At 39.4% G+C, this 16,861-nt stretch overlaps 1 protein-coding gene across 5 annotated transcripts in view; it reads left to right on the top strand.

The window, feature by feature from the left end:
* The window catches only part of KLHL32 (kelch like family member 32), a 129,352-nt gene that overhangs the window by 96,821 nt on the left and 15,670 nt on the right, over window positions 1-16,861 (top strand). For all 5 annotated transcript variants that reach the window (XM_037392463.1, XM_037392465.1, XM_037392464.1 and 2 more), the window contains one exon: window positions 15,064-15,790. In XM_037392463.1, coding sequence (XP_037248360.1) covers window positions 15,064-15,790 — 727 coding nt within the window. The remainder of the gene's footprint in view (window positions 1-15,063; window positions 15,791-16,861) is intronic.

The raw sequence follows: 16,861 nt of genomic DNA on the forward strand, positions 1-16,861 counted from the left end.
AAATGAGGCAGTCTCTTGTTACTCTCTCGGTTAATGTCTTCCATTCAGAGATACAGATGGTAGCAATCTCTACTCCCAGTAAAGCTGTTTAACACTGTTTCTGTTGGATTCAAGCTTGTGGAAAATGATAGAAGATGAAAAGTTCTTTTGAGAATTCCCAACTCTGTATTTGAACAAGTTTTCCTTTGGGAGCTGGTAGAAGCATTACTTCTATTTGTAACTATGGTGCCAAAGAAGATGGAGAAACGAAATTGAATTCCAGGTTGTCTAAAACCATACAATTTGTCATCAATACGTTAAGGTAGCTAGAATCTAGTTTTGGAGTTAAGTACCTAAACTAAGTGTGTAAAATTGGTTGAAGTAAATTTGCGCTCGTATGTCTAGACCTGCTATTAAGTGGGTCACTTTGGCGTGACTGCTGAGGCCTGGCTAGCTGTTGTCCCTTGCTGTCGCTCTGGCCCCAGGACCAGGACACTAGTGGCGCCAGGAGGGTGAGGAGGAAAGGAGATGGATAAGCAGTAGCACTACCGCACAACCTTGCTTACTCCTCCAGGGATACCCTTTGGCAGCTTCCAGATGTGCGAGTGAGTTGCAGAGCTGGGGCTTTCATTGCCTTATGACAAAGGGCCGTTCTACTCCTTTGATCACCTTGGACTCCCTCATGCCAGGGAGAAATGGAAGAAATTACGACAAATACGTTTGTCCAAAAAGATCTTAAGCCTCACTGTGAAGTGGCTTCCAAGGCAGAGGTCTATGTGGGGTCGTAATGGCAGATCGAAAGATCGCAGTTTCTGAAGTGAGAATCTGTGCTGAAAAGCTTTCAAACTAAACTTTCCTTTAGGGTGGAGCCTATGTTCATGTGAAACCATATCTGAGTTTTATAAGGCTCACCTTTTAGCAATTGCAGTTGTTTCAGTTAGATTCAGATGTGATTTAGTCAGTTTAAATAATAAATTTATGTTTGTTTTAATCTTGTAGTAGGGAAGCTCTGACATTGCCAATTCATGAGGTACATTTGGGATCTGAAATGTGTTTACAAATGTGGCTGTGTTTAAGTCACTATTTAAAAGAAATAACATTCTTACAACAATTAGTTGATTTTGAAAAATTAGCTCATAACTTAAAAATAATGAGTTTGGCATTAATCTGAAGCCCATCATGTGGAGATTAAATCAAAGTCAATAGAATTGACATCATTAAGAAGATGTGATTTTATTAAAAGGGAAGCTGTTCTCAAAAAAGCCAAGTGAGCTTCTGCTAGTGTACTTGCTTGGGGTTTTTTGTATTTAAAAAAGCAACGGGAGAAAAATATCCCTTTGTGAAAAATCAGTCAAAAGACATACCAACTCTTACAATACATATGTGGCTTTGTTGTTGTCATGCTGGCTTCTGAGTCTTCCTGGGATTTGAGAAAGGAGAAGTGAATTGCCTACTGACAGGAAAAGGCCTAAATGTTCCCACAGTTAGTATTAGTGGGGTCGTCTGTGTTAAAATGAGGTTCCAGCAGTGCTTCAGAGTTAGGTTTACTAACGCATAATGTGGACTTCAGTGGCTAACATTTGATGACTGCAGGGGTGAAGTGACTGGGAGAAAGTAGGGGACGCTCAGATAGCTTTTGTCTATTTTGATAGTTTTGAATGGTAAGCTGACACTGTTCTTGTCAGAGGGTTTAGTTGGTTCATTAAGATACTAAAGCAGAACAAACCAGAAACAAAGTTCTTATGAAGGTGCTGCTGATAGCACTCGTTTAAAAAAATAATAAAACCACCTGGTGATTTCACTTGGAAAAATTGACCTTGGCGATTTTGTAGTATCATGGCATGTTGAAAGCATACATATATATAAACCAACCAAGGAGAATATGTATTTTGATGTACATTTTTGTGTGTGACCTAAGATATTAATGACATACAAGTCCTGTATAGCTATTGTCAAGATTATTATAGAAGATGACACATTTTATGTGATTTGTTGGATTTGCCTATTAAATCCATAGAAAATTATACCCTAACAATAAGGAAGAAAGGAATAGGAATTTTTCTACATTCAAGAATCATTTAGACTAATTTTCACAGAGCTGAATTGCATTCTTAAGAATTTTGTCGATTTTGTGCCTATTTCATTTTCTAACAATTTTTACTGATGAAAGCTTGTAGTTGCCTGTCTCCATAGACATCCACTATACTTCTAAAATATATTTCAGGGGGAAAAATAACAAGAGAGGAATAGCAATAAAAACAGTGTATCAGACATTGGAAGATTGTAATTTCCACTTATAATTACATAACGGCAACTAATTTTAATGCTGAATGCAGCTCTGCAAAGTTTCAGTGTGTTTGATGTCAGCCTGAATGTTTCCTCTAAAAATAAAAATGACAAATTCTAGATTTTGAAGTGATGGCTGCTGGGGAGATCCTCTTGGTCTTCCTCCCATGTGCTCTGTTCTCACTCTGAGAAGAGAAATCCTATTGTAAACTGTGATCTCCTTAAACTGAAATCAAATCACAGTTAAGGGCCTAGTTAGACAGCTGTGTTTATGAAGAGATAAGCTTCTGTTCATTGCAACTTCAGAAAAACTTATCAGACAGAGGTGAAGCATCTAGCAATGTTGATTTTACCATCACAACAAATGATTGAGGGTCCAAACTTGAGTATTTTTGTGATGAGTTAGAAAATGGATGGCAAGAAGTCGTTACCTCAGAGCTTCTTGCCATTTAATCCGGTTTTTAGAGATGCAGATCTGTTAGCTCTGTAAGTTTTAGTAACCTATGAAGCTACATTTTAGGAATGTTTGTGGTGGAGGGGCTTGCTTGTTGTTTCTAACTTTCTGTGGCTGGACCTTTTTGAAAGGAGAAAAGCAAGGTTCTATCGCCAGGTGCCATATTTTGGGCTTTGCTTGCTCTGAATGGATTTTCACCCTCCACACTCTGATAATCTTGTTAAAACAAAATTTACTTTGATTGCAGGAGTAAGTAAAGCCTTTCCAGTGTGATCAGTCCCAGCTCATTTGTTTTATTTGTGTACACTCCCAGGTGTGACAGTCATTGCAGTGCACAGCAAAATAGAGTGTGTGTCAGTAGGGGGATGGCTGTAAAGTCTGTTGCAATAGGGACTGCACGCTAGCTCGTACAGGTTTTAAGCGCACAATTGTACATATGGAGTGTCGTTGCTAGGAGTTGCACTGGGTCTTGTTTGTTCGTTCCATCACGGCAGAAGAATGGGTTTGGTTCAAGAAGCACATTTGTAGATCTGCCTTTGTAGAGAAGGTCTAAAAGACTGTAAAGGAAACAAGGCTAGTTTGAGGACTTGATCGCACAAGAACACGCTTCTCTTGAAGCACACTGGGATAGTTTTGTCTTTGCTGCCTCAAGACGGTTAAGAAAAAATGCAGTGATTTCTTGCCTCTGTGAGATATACTCTTCAGCTGCAAAAATGCCTCAGATACTTTCATCAGATGATATTTAGTGATCTGTTTTTTCCTCAGTTTCAGATACCTGCATCTCACCAGGTTTTGCTCAGTGGCATGGAGCACAAATATCTCCACAGGAGATTTTGGTAGTGGAGTAAAGAGACTCAGTTGTGGACAGCTTGAGGGGACAGAAGATTTTGATTATATGTCAGCTGTCTTCTGCCATATCACTTAATTTTTCCTTCTCTTAGTTCCCATGTTAGGAAAACGGTTGAAATGTACACTTTGCTCAGAGAAGCCCGAGTTTTACTGCTTATAAATTGCTTTGAGATACTTGGAAGGAAAGTGCTATATAATTTTGAAGTTCAGATTCCCCAGAAGGTGTAAAATGGCAAGCTTCCATGAGCTGTGATAATTTACAACAGCTGAGAGTTTACCTTCTGTCCCTACCTTACTTCACGTTGAGCTTGAGTAGATGAAAAGTTTAGTTTTTCCATTATAGCAACTCTTGGCTTTTAATATGATGCCTTATTATATATATTATATATGCTATATAAAATTATGAATATATAATGTCATATATTAATTTAACTCAGCTAGCCTTTTGTAAAGCTGATTTTTTATCATAGTTATTTTATTGCAAGTCTAAAAAGCTGGAATATTTTTTTTGAGGTTAGTCAATGTTTTCTAGGTAGGCTTCTGTCTAGTCTTATTTCCAGTCAATATAGGAAATGGTAAAATAAATGCATTGGATGAAATGTGTAAAAGACGTGAATACAGTTTTGAAACACATACATTCTATTCTTAACTTGTTATAAAACTAGACATTTTATTCCCTGTTTCGTAAGAAACATACATAAAAAATGAAGCTAATGCTGTCTCTCTTACAACATTTTTGATAAAATAATGTCCCTTTTGGGAAGGCCAGTATTATTATGTAGCACCAGGCAGGAAGGAAGCTTGTGGTAAAGCACTGGACTGAGAATGGAACTGTATTTTCTTGGTGGAGTGTTTGTCTTTGGGAAGGAGAATTCCTCCCTTCCTCACAAGGGTGTTGTGCAGTAACATTTATTAAAAATTTCTGAGATGGAAATACAACTGTTAAAATTGCTACTGAGCTGTTTAATTATGACTAAGAAATATGTCTCCCTTATACTTTTTGAAGACTGTGCAGGACAATATTTTTTTTTCTAGCGGCCTTGTGAGGAAATTGGGCAACTGGTGATTGATACCTTACAGCTTAAATGTTTTAAGAAGATAGATCAATGCTTAAGAAAAATTAAGAAGTATTTTTAATACACTGTGATTCATTTTAATGTCATTAATTTTGATAAACGTTTGCTATTAATACAGCTGCATTATCTACTTCTACTTTAAGCAGAAGTATAATGTCATGAAACGCATTATTCATACTGCTAGACAGACTTTAGCCAACAACTCTGCTTGTGCGTGTTATTCAGTGCTGAAAGATCAAAATCAAACTTCTGCCTCTTGGAAAGTGGCTACAGACTGCAGGGCTGATGGTCCGAAGGTTGAAGGTTGTCATCTTGACATCACGTAGATCTCAACCAGCAGAACCCCTAGCACTTCTTGTTTAGCCCATCAAGAGCTTCCCGAAGAGTACTCTAGCCAGATCCACAGCTCTCGCAGAGACTGAGAAGTCAGAGGGACATACACCAACAAGTGCTTTCACTTTCCAAATCTAATAAACCTTGGGGTTCTTCAGTCTTCCTTTTGGGCCATGTGTTTCCTCAACTCATAACTCATGTATATTTGGCTTCCCTTGCTATTGCCTGAGCCTACTGTCCGATCCCTCAGTCCTCCAGACTCTGTCCATCTGGGAAGCTGTGGGTCTGTGACTGGGTGGCAGTGATTATGGCTGGGTCTGCAGAGACACATATTTTGTCTTTCCTGCCAGCTGTGCTCTCACACTCCAGTTTGGGAATGCACTTCAGGGTCCCCCTCTCACACAAAGCCAGTGACAGAGCTGAAGCAGGAGTCTAGCACTGGTGTGGGAATGGCTGGGTAGGAGTTGGGGACGAATAGCAGAATGACAGCATCTTTGAATATGTGGTGTGATTCTTGTGGTGGGGAAATGTGAATGTAAGACTTTGCTAGCTGTGTAGAGAGTAGCATGTTTGCTCCTGAGACTTCTTTGTGCTCCATCCGACAAAGCACAAGGCGGCATCTTCCTAAACTTTTACTTCCTTTCTTCATTGGCACATTAGGAATGGTTTGGGGTGATTCCCAAGAGTTGACTAAATCCATATGTATATAATTTGAACGGTGTCTTTATACTTGGAAAAGGTTGGGTGTTGTAATATTTGAAACAGGAGGAACAGTGAAACTCAGCTGTTAACTGGGTGGAAGCACTGGAGGGAAGTACTTGCCAAATCACTGGCAGACTGGGCAACTTTTGTTATGCTTCTTTTATATTGGACTTAAAGCTAATAGATCTTCCTTAATTGGAGGCTTGGAGGCTTCATGCTACCTGAGGGTAGTAAGACTTTCCTCCCTATACAAAGAAAAAGCGTCAGAGAGTCTGGTCCTTTCAACCAACTTACATCAACGGTAGACTTCAGTAAATTAAACAGGAAGAAGTGAAAATGGTATCCTCTGTGTCAGCAAGGATGTGCAAGCCTGCGCACAGCTTCTTCAGCTGAGGGAATTTACGTGTTCTCCATTTAGATTAATGTTCTGCTTACAGCCCCAAACTTTCAAGGAATTAAAACTTCCATTCTGTAGTGTGAGGAAAAGGTACAGGAAAAATTTTTTTGAAAGCCTTTGGTGTTTGGATCAATCTTCCCTATCCGCTCCCCCTTCAGGTAAATATTAAATTTTGCTTCTAAGCTGTTATTTTTGTTTTGGTGTGCTGACTTGAACACTGATGTGCATTTTTTGATGCTTGACAAACTAGAGAACACCTTATGATGACCAAGATCACAGATTTACCACTCGTCACTTGAAACACTTCCTTCAGAGGTACAAAGACGTCCTTTGGTTTAGCGCACCTTGCTTAGAGCGCCATTGTGAGGCTGGGAAGCCACTGGCTGGAGCTGGACGAAGCTGTCAGGGGAAGTGAACTGCAGCTGAGGCAGTACAAGAAACTTGAATCTTTCATTCTTTCCAAATTTTGTCTAAGCAGTCTCCATTTTTTTTTCTTTTTTTTTTTTTTTTCTTCTTAATATTAACTTGTGAGGCACTCTGATTCTGTGCCTATGAATAAGGTAAGAAACACCTACTGGGATCGATTAATTTCCCATCCTTTAGAGTATGGGACTGAACAACCCAACCCACCAGAAAGCTAAATATTGATGCTGTCAGTGGCATTATAATTGGTCTCTGGTTTCATCTCCAAACAGTCCCTTGCTTGGATTCTATTATTTATTCTAAGAGGGAAAGGGTTATTAATGCAGTGTTCTTTAATGTTTTTTTCTTTTGTATGCATGTGTGTGTGAGAGAGAGCAGGAGAGCAATAACACAATAAATATATTGGCTAAAAGAAAACATTTGCAAGACATCCTTGCCCATTTTTTTAATCTTCTCTTATCATGAAGAATGTGAGCCATGATAAATTGTTCTGCTAATCAAACGGCACTGAAAGGTTAGGTCACTGGAAGTCTTTAGTCATTTTGTGCTTTTCAAGAGTGAATTTGTTAAAATTATGCTGAATACCCACTTAAAGCCTGGGCTGAAAACCCTACCTGTGTTTTATAACTCTGCACTGTCAGAACTCATAATAAGTCAAACATTCTTTCAGAGGTACTCATAAGGGAGAAAAAACCCTGTAAATTTAAGAGTAATTTCAGATTGTAAATGAAAAAGAGAGGCACGACTGTTCATTTGCACCAATCATGCCTTCCTTTCATCTGCTCTGATTAGGCCTGGTGCGGTTTCATCAAACTACTCCATCACTGAGCTGTCACTCCAGTCGTCTGTTGATTGAAAACAATCAGGGCTCTGATGGCACAATTATTCTGACCCTTTAACTAGAGGCTGCTGTGATAATGAAAGGTTGATTATGATAGTTTGTGCCTCTTTCAGTTTGCCAAGAAGGTTAATTTGGGCATCAGACGGATGTTTAATGGGCGCTTGCTGGCTACACTGAGGTAAATGAGAACGTGCAGTCTTCGATATTGCACGGATATAGTTTGGCTGTCAATCATTGTCATTTTGAGTTTGTGCCTCACACTCTGGAAATCACATTTTATTTTTTCCTTGGGATTTAATTTATTCTGTGCCCTGAGGAAGTTCTTTCACTCTGTGACCTTCACAGTAGCTTTCTCTGTCTTTTTTGCCTTCCCTCAAATGGAGCCCAAAGGCATAATACATCTAGAGGAACATTTTTCTTTCATTTTTCACATTATAAAAAAAAAAAAAAAAAAAAAAAATTAAAATCCCTGTTTACCAATTCACCCTGAACAGAGCAAATGTTTTAATTCTGATTGTAAAATCAGAACGTGCAAATGAAAGCATGCCTTCTTGCTAACGCAGCGCCACACAGGGGGCTGCTGACGTAGACACACATTTGTAAAACTGACAAACAGGTAATTTTAAAATGTCCCTGTGTAAAGAGGGTGGGGGGATGGCACAGCCTTATTTTCACAGGCTACACGTATATGCCTCAGCTTGATGCCTTGTAAATATGGTCTCAGTCACTGTACTACAACTTTTTGAGTTGGAAAGTCTCTCTTCAGAGTTCAGGGGCAAAAGGCATTTGACTGCTGATTCAGAGATTATTAATATTTACTGTGTTCAGACTGAGAGAATCCTATGCATAATTTTGTAGTTGTTTGGCTTAAGGTGCAAAAGAAATGCAAATACCTCATAATTTTGATTGTTCTACATGCAGCTCCTTACAGTCTTATTTTTATGCATGTTTTAAATTCAAAATAAAAAGAAAAAGATTTCTGTCTTTAAGGCTGTCCTGCATTTAGGCTTGAGCCACTCATTTTCAATGCTGCCCACAGCTGTAAGGTAGTACCTGATTGATAGAATTGCAAAGAGAGTCTGGAGGCTGTGCTGTGTGGTTACGACTATCTTCTGAAAATATTCCTGTGTAACTCATGGCTTTGAAAAATTGTGTTATGTGTGTTTTGGGTTTTTTCCCAGCAACAATTCTTCACCCATATGTTTTTATTCTCAAATGGGTGGTGCAGACCAATTTAGGTGACTTTACTTAAAATGGTTAAATGAATATCCTAAACCCTCTCGGTTTTGTCCTTTATAGTCTCTGGAGAGAGAGGACAAAGACCCTTTAAAGGTCCAAATTCAGGCCCTTTGGAAATCCCTGTTCATTGAAAAAAGGTGGAAGTTTCTCCATAGCCTTCAGTGGACTTTGTTTCAGAGCTGTAGTAAATGTCCTGGTTTATCCATAGATTCCGCTCCTAGACTTGAGATTTGAAGAGCCATGGTGGTGCTGACAATAGCCAAGTGAGATAGACAGTGGCTTTGAGGGAAGAGGTTCCAGTCTGGAACACCTGGGGCTTGCTGAGTTAGATAAAATCCAATGAAAGGCCAAATCATGTGCAAGTCTAAAGCCAAAATATATGTTCTTAGTGTTCTCAAACACTGAACTAGTAAAGTGTAAGTTTTGCTTTTTGAAGTTACCTTGGTGTCTTAGAGTGATTGCTGTAGTAACTGTGTTGCTTTTGTGACTCTTTCTGGTTATTGATCAATAGGAGCAGATCTATAGCACTGCCCAATATGCTAATGATACAAAGGTATTAATTTGATTTTTTTTCTGACTGAAAATTTTTTGCTTATGTTAAGCAACAGAAAGACTGTTCAGATGAGATTTGTGTTGAAAGAAGAGGTTTGTGGTTCTTTCTCTTTCCCAGGTATATATCATCATCAGATTGTCATGCAGAAATTGGATAATTTGTGTTGAATATATCTGATCTCAGTCCAGGTAAATACTTCCCTCTCCACTTTTGTTCCCATATTTAAAATTGTCCTTTCTCCTAAAATGAGAATGCTCACTCTGTTATTGTATTTAAGATTTCCATTTGTTTTAATAAGACAGTGTGAATTCATTGTTTTGAAACTGTATAGAATTTGTTTCCTTTTATTTGTTTTTTGCCCCCCCCCCCCCCCGCCAAAAAAAAAAAAAAAAATCCCAACAAAACAACCAAAACCAACTTCAAAACCCTCATTTTTTTCCACTACTGTCACTTTTTGGCTTCATCTCAGTTATTAGAGACATTAGATGGTATAAATTAGCCTAATTCCTTTGCAGTCCACACAGCTACAACATGAATACATCAACTAAAGAGCACACCAAGATGACTTTAATGGAGTTCCCTTGGCCCTGCCTCCCACACAGCCCAGGCTTGGAGGCGCATTTTCCCTTCCAGAGCAGCGGACATAAACTTTCCCTTACACTGACTTTGTGACTTAAAGTAGTTTCTAAGTGAACCTGGGTCTAATGAGCGTCTCAAGCTCTTTTCACTCATAAAGTAGCTTGGCTTTTCCGGTTAGAAAACTTACTGTGATGTCAAGTGAAGGTCTGGCATGTTTCCCAGCACAGTGGCGTGCAAAGGGCCGCGGGGGGATGCTGAACAGGCAAGGCACAGGCGCGCCGGGCTCTCTCGCTTCCTGGGATAGCTGGCAGCCCAAAAGACCAGGTAACTATTTATTGCAGGGTTGCCTGCTGCAGGAGGGAAACTCTTAATTCAGCTTTAACCTCCACTGCCTCTGTGTCCTCTGCGGCTGTGGTATGTGTGTGGCACATACACCATTAACGGCAGGGAGGGAAGGACCGCACTCTGAGGCTGTGTGAATTGGACTGTTGAAGCACCATGCTGGAAGCAGAAGCAGCTGCTGGAAATGCAGTGAAATCACAATCCAATATACAGATCTGCTTCGATGTATGCTCCAACTGTGACATGTTACATTTTTCCGTCTGTTTTCTTCTGTTTTGAGAAGGTACTCCATTGCTAAATCAAGTAGTGTAACCTTGGAGAAGAAAAATCCTTTGGGTTAAGGTTTTAGAATAAGGGAATTAATCTGGTTTGAAAATCCTGTCCTTCTGAGGGTCTACTTTTGTCATTTACTTAGTTTAGAAGATGAATATGGCAAAATATATTATTTATTAAAGTTGATATAGGCACTAGGCTTTAGCTTCCTTTTCTCACATATTCATACATTAAAATTAATAGAAAAGAAGCTTCTAGCAGTTTAAACAGAATTTGCCTATAATGGCACTAGGAGTAGGAGTCTTTACTTATTTTTTTAATTATTTAGCAGCAATACAAATATTTTAAACCTCAAAATTGTGTATGGTGTCTCTGTCTTCACCCCCCACCCCCCGCCTTGCTTACTTGTTTGCGTTTTAAACACAGTTGTAATGTCAAGTGCTATTGGTATCTCCTTGCAGAGGTCTGAATGTCTTTCCTTTCGGTGTCATAAAGTGTATAATGACTTTGAGTTTATTTTGCTAATACTGATTATAGTTGCTAGTCACTGCTGCCAAAGAGGCTAAAAATTAGTCACTCTAATTAGTGTATAGATGGGGTGAATTTTGGAGTTTCTTTGTAGGCACCAAGTTTCTGAGTCTGAATTAAACAAAAACTGAGTAAAGGTGGTAGAACTTGTATTGATAAATATACAGGTGCTTGCTGATACAATTCTATGGATGGCACTTCTGCCATATGTTCATGAGAGTTTTATTTGCCACCTCTACACTGAAGGAAATGTAGAATTGTATTACAGTCCATCAGTAACTATTTCTACTAAAAGCAAAAAACTTGTTTGGGAACTTAATTTTCATTCTTCTGAACTTCTCCAGCTTTCCAATAGCTGCCAGACCATCCAGTGACTAGAATATCTGTTCACCCACAGCGATAATTCTACTTTCTTCCATGCCTACATAGTGTGAGACACTAGGTTCTGCTAGAGACCACCATAACAATGTGTGCTGCATAACAAGTGTGGTAGTCTTAAGGCTGAGTTTGTGAGTGACCTAAACCATATGACCTGTTCCGTAGCCTTGTGTCACAATTTAGGTCCTGTATTCTATGAATATACATAGAAATATCTACATTTGTAGCTTAAATTCCTGGCAGTTATTTTAAAGAATTGTCCCAAAATTAATTTATGGTATTTAAAATTGAGTAGCAGTCATTGTTATCAATAGCAAGACAAGGAGATAAAAACATTACAGCTTTTAGCTCTTACGGCTTTTTCTCTGCCTTGGAGTGCCGCAGGTAAGGTGTGGGTCACATGGAATACTGTAGCCAAAAATATGTTAAAGAGTAGCATGAGTTGATTTGGACAGGAGCTTCTGTACCCGTTGTGATTCCCAGACCTTTGTTGCCTCCCTAAGACCCAGTAGAGTTTCTCTGCTGTTTATCAGGTGCCTACAGACCATCCAGGTCATAGTGATGTGCAGGGTTCTTAGCCCTGCTTTCTAAATGAATGTAGTAAAATGCAGTACTCCACTGCAAAGTGACCTCAGATGTGGAGTCTGGTAAGAGCAGCAACCTGCACAAACGACAGCCTGGGATTTACCTTACCCTCCCTGTTGCTGTTGCAGTTGCTTGTCAGAAGGTAGTGTAGACCAAAGATACCTTTAGGTGCAGAATGTATAGGATCCTAATGAAATTGCAATATATTTAATTTGGAAAGGTAAAAAAGTTATCATAAATAAAGATGCAGGACAGATGAACAGGGATGAAATAGTGTAGGAAAGGGTGGAGAAATTTCTTGGTTCAAGACCAGGACTAGATTGTACATCTCCTGTGAGTGCCAGCAGAATCTTTGTATCACTGCACCACTGCTGCTGTGGATCAGAAATTCTGCGATTTTAGAGAAATGTTAAGCAATATTGGTTTAAGTGAAACCTTTTTTTACAGCTCCAGGAATAGTCTCAGTACTGACCTAACTCAGCATGAACCAAGTTGTTTTTGCCAAACTTCATGCAGTGGAGAAAATGTATTGTAATGGGGATGCCCATCCCTTCTGCTGCAGATTGCCATGCGTCCCATATGCACAGATGAATGCAGATACTGTGTCTTTGAATGGTATGAATTTATGTAGTGTTGCTTGTGTATTTATATAGTATTTATTGGGGGGAGGGAGGAAGGATGATAGAGGAAAGAGGAAGGATGAAGTTCTAAGATCTTAGGAGGCATTAATGTTAAACTTCCTTTAAAAGCCTTGTGGTTACGAAGACCTGGTTTATGTTAGTGCATGTCTTTTAAGAGTCTTGTAGTGTCTGTTGTTATGGCACAGGTGATACCTCCACGATGCCATTTTTTATGTGAGTGAGGGCATGAACTATAAGCAAAAGAAACAAATCTGTTGGATGCAAGTGATGACAGATAAATTTTTAAGCACGTTTTGTGAGTTCTTCTCTTTTAATACAGCAACCCATATGTCATTCAGTTGGCATGAATGCATTTGGTATGTTCATCATGATGAAGATGGCCTAAATTTGACTTCAGTTTCAAGTGTCTAGTCAATGAGGAGAGCTAAGTGCCTCTGAAGGCTTTGAGGAATGATTCACATGGCCTAAGACATGAAGTAGGGAGTTGCCTAAAACTACTCAGTAGGTGACACCTGACAGAGTTGGTGGATTTAGAACATGTGGATATAATGCTCAATGATTTCTAGTCCATAAACACTTTCAAATATATTTAATTAAAGCCATTTTTAGTAACCATTCTGAATACATGTAGCTGATGCATATTTTGAAACTCAATACAGCATTTAACTGACTGGACCACTGTTGCAATTTTTGATGCCCTTCATTGATTCTTTGTTCAACAGTGGTTGAATAGCACGGTGGAGAAAGTGTTTCAAATTAATCTTAATGAGAAGGTGATTTTGTTTTGTCATCTTCCCTCTTGGAGAGAATACAGAAGCAGCAATAAATTTTATATACTTCTGTGTATATGAAAGCCATGAGTAACAGGAGCCTTTGTTTTCAGCTCCTTCATGTGACATTTCCATGAGCAGTACGCGGCAGTTTTAGCTGAAACTGTTATTATTGCACACCTAGTTACAAACTTCTGCTCCATGAGTTCTTTGTCAGAATGAAATGAAATATCAAGTAGAGGAGTCTGTCCTCATCCAGAACTAGTCAATGTCTTTGTTAATAACTTGGATGAAAGAATAATATGGGGTTTATGTTTTTGTACAATCAGAAAGGGGGAATGGTCTTCAAGCACTTTCAAAAATATAATTAGGATTGAGAATGATCTTGACAGATTGGAGCAGTGGCCTGAAGTGAATAGTAGAGTTCAGTAATGACAGAGAAAGCACGGCACTTTGTGGAGGTTCTGCAGAAAAAAGAAGTGGGTATAGTACTCAGCCATAAGCTTAAACATGAATCAGTGATGTTGTAGCGCAGTGACAGTCTCGTGATGTACAAACAAGAATGGCATAGATTGTTACAAAGAGATCCTTCCTATTTGCTACTACTACAGCCTTAAGAGGAAGATTATATCCAGTTTTCAGAAGCAATCATTAAGAAAGAGGAGCATTTCCTTTCAATAACAGAGAACTGTGAGCCACACACCAGAGGTGTAGAAAATGTGACCCAAGACGGACTGAGAGACTTTTCGATTCAGTGAAGAGGAAACTGCAACACACGTTAAAATGCATCGAAGGCAGAGGAGAAAAGGAAAGTAGTAAACTGTTGCTCATTCTGTAGGATGGATGAATTTCAAAGGGTTGCTCTGGGAGTTCCAGAGCTCTGGAATATAAACCCACAGGTGGAAAATGGGGCAATGAGTTGAAGGGTTTAGAGCTCCTGCATAGGTGAAAGGAAAATCTCTCTGAGAGGATAATTGAGCATGGAAATGGTTTTCCTGAGGAAAGATTGGCTATCTTAATCACTGGAGATTTTAAAGAATATCTTATACTACAGTCCTTGAAATGGTTTAGGCCCTTCCAAGCCTCTTTTTAGACCTGGTTGGATTCTGTATGTAATTTAAAGGTTGTGTTTAATCTTGGCTGTTGATCTCTGGTACAATTCCTGGACAGTTTCAGAGTCTTCCTTGCTGCTGCTTTCTGTCAGTCCCAAACCAGCAGAGCCTCTTCTCCGGCTTAATTTCTGGTCCCTTTACACTTCTCTCCACTTTATGAATGAAATAAATGGAGAAGGAACAAGAATACTGAAGGATTCAATATGTATTTTGTTACATTCCTTCAATATTTTGTCATAAACAGAATGAAAGATGGGGGGAGAAAGAGCTTTTCTTTCTAATCATCTAACCATAATCCTACTTTTCTTTCTAATATACCCATGGTCTCCAGTGATCCCATAGGCCCTGCATTTATAGTATTGCTTCAGCTGCTTGATTCTGGGATAATGCGGTCTCCTACATCGCTAACGGTTTGCACAGTGAGAGTATTGCGTAGCAGTATTGCAATCCAGCAATGCTTAGGAAATTATTTAGGGGGAGTGGTACAATACAATGCTCTTATGTACATTATAGGTAGAGTTTTAGTAGGTGGCTTTTATGCTGACTCATATGCTTTCATAATTGCTTTTTATATTGATAAATATTACTACTGAGGCAAGTGTATAGCTGCTCCTGGAATGCAAGCAGTTTTCAAAAGACCAAATTTTAACAAGAATTGTACACAAGTAATTGGTGTCTTGTTTCTCCTTTCCTCCCTCCCCACCCCACTCCCCCCACTTTTAGCTGGCTGTGAGGTGGCTGGAACATAACTGCCGCTACCAGTACATGGATGAACTTCTCCAGTATGTCCGCTTTGGCCTTATGGATGTGGATACACTGCACACTGTAGCTCTTTCTCATCCTCTTGTGCAAGCTAGTGAAACTGCAACAGCACTTATTAATGAGGCCTTGGCTTACCACCAGAGCGTCTATGCACAGCCAGTTTGGCAAACCAGAAGGACAAAACCACGCTTCCAGTCAGACACTCTTTACATAATTGGTGGGAAAAAACGTGAAATCTGCAAAGTGAAGGAATTGCGGTACTTCAATCCGGTAGATCAAGAGAACGTTCATATCGCAGGGATCGCAAACTGGAGCGAGCTAGCGCCTATGCCTGTAGGGAGAAGCCACCACTGTGTTGCTGTCATGGGAGACTTTCTTTTTGTAGCTGGTGGAGAGGCAGAGCACTCTACCGGGCGCACTTGTGCGGTGAGAACTGCCTGTCGATATGACCCCCGCACTAACTCTTGGGCTGAGATAGCTCCAATGAAGAACTGTCGGGAACACTTCGTGCTGGGAGCAGTGGATGAATACCTCTATGCCGTAGGGGGCAGAAATGAATTGCGTCAAGTGTTACCTACAGTGGAACGCTATTGCCCCAAGAAGAACAAGTGGACCTTTGTACAGTCCTTTGATCGATCGCTCTCATGCCATGCAGGATATGTGGTGGATGGTCTTCTTTGGATATCAGGTAGAAAATGTTTCACACGGTTTGAGGTACTAACAAACTACCAAAATACTGTCTTGAATGAAAGTAATAAATCTTTAGTTTATATGTCTTAACAACTTTTGTCTTAGGAGATGGATATTTCAAAGAATTTAAACCTAGAAGCATACAATCAAGTCTTAGATTAGAAGTATAGGAGCATAACGTACCTATACAATATTTTTTGTCTGGTAAATATCTCTCTGTGTTTCAAAGCTGTGTATATCATATGAGCTACCTCCAGTCGCCATTCATACCTCACAGTGAATCGGAATGGTAATGCACTTTTGGACAAATTTCCGATGACAAATTCTGGGTGCTTCCTAAACAACAAAAAACCAAGACCCAGTTTCTGCAGTATGGTCTGGTACCACTGCATTTATTCCTGCTTATGAAATGGAGAATTAAGTCCTTGTTGGCTTGTGTCAATCCAGGGCTTGAAGGCAGATCTATTAATTGCTCCCACCTGCTCTTCAGGATGTTGTAACAGGCCAAGATGACCTTTATTAGAAATCATGTAGGGCTCTGACTGGCCATAATGAGTGCACAGGACTGCCTAGGTGTAATCATAGCTTTATGGAACAGGTAGATGAAAGGCCTTGTAATCTTAAACTAACATATCACTTGCAACGCAGTCTGATATACTTTTTAATTTACATGTGCATGTTGATGGGAGTTGAGGACATTGTGTCGTCAGTCTTTATAGTGACTTTTCTGGTATTGGTTATTTTGGAATAAAGTCAATGCTGTCTACAGAAGATTTGACAGAAAAACATCCACATTTTACTAAGAAGTGTGTCATGGAAGGTGATAAAGTTGTAATATTTATCAAGGAAGTTAATGAGTAAATGGGGCTAGTCCTTGAGGAAAATGTTCAGTGATTGACATCTTCACTGTAGATACCCTCTGGGGATTTTAATATGGTCTGGGATGCCTCTGGTGAAAAAATGGTATATGAACAAAAGATTAAGTTAGCTACTTAGGCCTTCGCTGTGCTTCTGAAAGTATGTCTTTTAAGTTAGCGGAGCAACTTACAGATGTACCTTTCTGCCCATG

The sequence above is a fragment of the Falco rusticolus genome, chromosome 6 (genome assembly GCF_015220075.1).
Source record: "Falco rusticolus isolate bFalRus1 chromosome 6, bFalRus1.pri, whole genome shotgun sequence".
NCBI lineage: Eukaryota > Metazoa > Chordata > Aves > Falconiformes > Falconidae > Falco > Falco rusticolus.